This window comes from Nicotiana tomentosiformis, chromosome 7, assembly GCF_000390325.3.
Source record: "Nicotiana tomentosiformis chromosome 7, ASM39032v3, whole genome shotgun sequence".
NCBI lineage: Eukaryota > Viridiplantae > Streptophyta > Magnoliopsida > Solanales > Solanaceae > Nicotiana > Nicotiana tomentosiformis.
In genome coordinates this window covers 94,382,226-94,384,560 of record NC_090818.1, presented here as the reverse complement: position 1 = coordinate 94,384,560, position 2,335 = coordinate 94,382,226, and the positions used below count along the sequence as shown (strand labels likewise).

Here is a 2,335-nt window from a genome sequence, read left to right as displayed (position 1 = left end):
CAAACAAATTCTAATTGCTCCGTAAGATCAAGAGAAAAGCACTTTTACGCGTCCATATGGTACTTGTTCTTTCAAACGTATGCCTTTTGGATTATGCAATGCACCGACGACCTTTTAATGGTGTATGATGGCTATTTTCACGGACATGGTGGAGGACTACCTTGAGGTCTTCATGGATGAATGTTTGATGGTTGGAGATTCCTTTGATGATTGTCTTGCTAATTTTGATAAAGTGTTGGCTAGTTGTGAGGAAATACATTTGGTACTCAATTGGGAGAAAGGTCATTTCATGGTTGAGGAAGGCATTATGCTTGGCCATAAGATTTCAAAGAATGGTATTGAAGTGGACAAGGCGAAGATTGAAGTTATTTCTAGGCTTCCACTCCCTACCCCGGTGAAGGGTGTGTGGAGGTATTTGGGCCATGCGGGATTCTACCAGCGATTTATCAAGGATTTCTCTAAAGTGGTGAACCCTTTGTGAAAACTCCTTGAGAAGGATGCCAATTTCCATTTCATTGATGATTATATGAGAGATTTTGAACAATTGAAGCTCAATTTGACAACTACTCCTATCATTACATCTCCAAATTGGAGTTTGTCATTCGAGCTCATGTGTGATGCAAGTGATTGGTTGGGGCTGTTTTGGGGCAACGTATCAACAAAGTTTTTCTTTTTCCGGTATACTATTCTAGTAAGACCATGAATAGAACCCAAGTCAATTATACCATTACGGAGAAAGATCTCCTTGCTATTGTGTTTGCTACTGAGAAGTTCCGCCCGTACTTGATGGGTGCCAAGGTTATTGTCCACACGGATCACGACACTTCACTATCTTATAAGCAAATAGGAATCTAAATCTCGATTGATGAGATGGGTTCTTTTGTTGAAAGAATTTGATATCGATATCCAAGAAAAAAAGGAAAGTAAAATTCAAGTGGCAAACTACTTGTCTCATTTGGAGGAGGAGGGGAGGCCACATGATGGCCTTGAAATCAATGACTCCTTCCTCGATGAGCAACTTTTGGCACTTTCAATGAAAGAGGTACCATGGTTTGCGGATTTGGCAAATTTTCTTGTGAGTGGTATCATTCCGGATGAGTTCTCTTCAAACAAAAGAAAGAAGCTCAAGAGGGATTGTCAAGACTACTATTGGGATAAACCATACCTTTTCCAGATTTACACTGATGGGGTAATTCAGAGGTGTGTGCCGGAGGAAGAGCAATGTGATATTCTTGGGGCTTGTCATTCTTTGCAATATGGTGGTTATCATGGTGGAGTGAGAACAACGGCTAAAGTCCTAAGTTGTGGTTTCTATTGGACCACTCTCTATAAAGATTCAAATGAATTGGTGAAAATATGTGATTGTCAATGGGCCGGTGTAATTTCAAAGAAACATGAGATGCCCTTACATCCATATTGGAGATTTATATTTTTGATTTTTGGGGTATTGACTTCATGGGCCCTATCTATGTGTTCTTGTAGAAACACCTACATTTTGGTACTCCGCGAGGAATCATAAGTGATGGAGGGTCGCATTTTTGCAACAAGGATTTTGACATTTTACTTGGCAAGTATGGTGTTACTCAAAAGGTTACAACTCCCTATCACCCACAAGCTAGTGGTCAAGTGGAATCTCCAATTGGGAGATAAAGAGTATTTTGTACAAGACGGTGAATGCAAATCAGACAGATTGGTCTAAGAAGCTTGATCATGCTCTATGGGCATATAGGACGGCTTACAAAACACCTATTGGAATGTTCCCATACCGGTTGGTGTTCGGAAAAGCTTGTCATCTTTCGGTGGAACTAGAACATAAGGAACTATTGTCATACCCCGAACCTGGGGGGCGGGACCGGCACCCGGTGCCTCACCTATCCTTGCATACAAACTTGCGACTAAGGGACTCTAAACATATAATGTCACACTTTGGCCATAGGCCACTTTGCAAGACACTTTGCGAACGCTGACTAAACATCAATATAAAGCTGGGCCGAAAAGGCCGCCATAACTACTACATCTGGCAAAACAACAAAATATACATACAAGGCTTACAAGCCCAACATACTGCACTAACTGACAGGATATGTCTACAAGCCTCTACTGATGGATGTACTGTGATTGGTACAGGGCCCCAACCTATCTATAACATATATATATATATATATATATATATATATATATATATATATATATATATATATATATATATATATATATATATATATATATACACATATATACACAAGATGTGCATAAAAGTCTAGGCTTGGCAACTCCGAAGGACGCGGAGCTTACCGATCAAGCGGAACTCGGGCAACACCTACTGAGGAGGTCT

At 40.3% G+C, this 2,335-nt stretch overlaps 1 protein-coding gene across 1 annotated transcript; it reads left to right on the top strand.

Annotated features, from left to right (window-relative positions):
• Positions 1-865: 865 nt before the first annotated feature.
• On the top strand, positions 866-1,650 carry LOC138896033 (uncharacterized). The gene is made up of 2 exons (XM_070180805.1): positions 866-1,378; positions 1,483-1,650. Exons 1-2 carry the CDS (start codon positions 866-868, stop codon positions 1,648-1,650), a joined length of 681 nt encoding a protein of 226 aa, XP_070036906.1.
• Positions 1,651-2,335: the final 685 nt, after the last annotated feature.

Coding starts and splice junctions, on each gene's coding strand:
- LOC138896033 (XM_070180805.1), top strand. CDS start 866: ATGAGATGGGTTCTTTTGTTGAAAGAATTTGATATCGATATCCAAGAA. Junction 1,379..1,482: donor GTGATTGTCAATGGGCCGGT/GTAATTTCAAAG, acceptor GTGTTCTTGTAG/AAACACCTACATTTTGGTAC.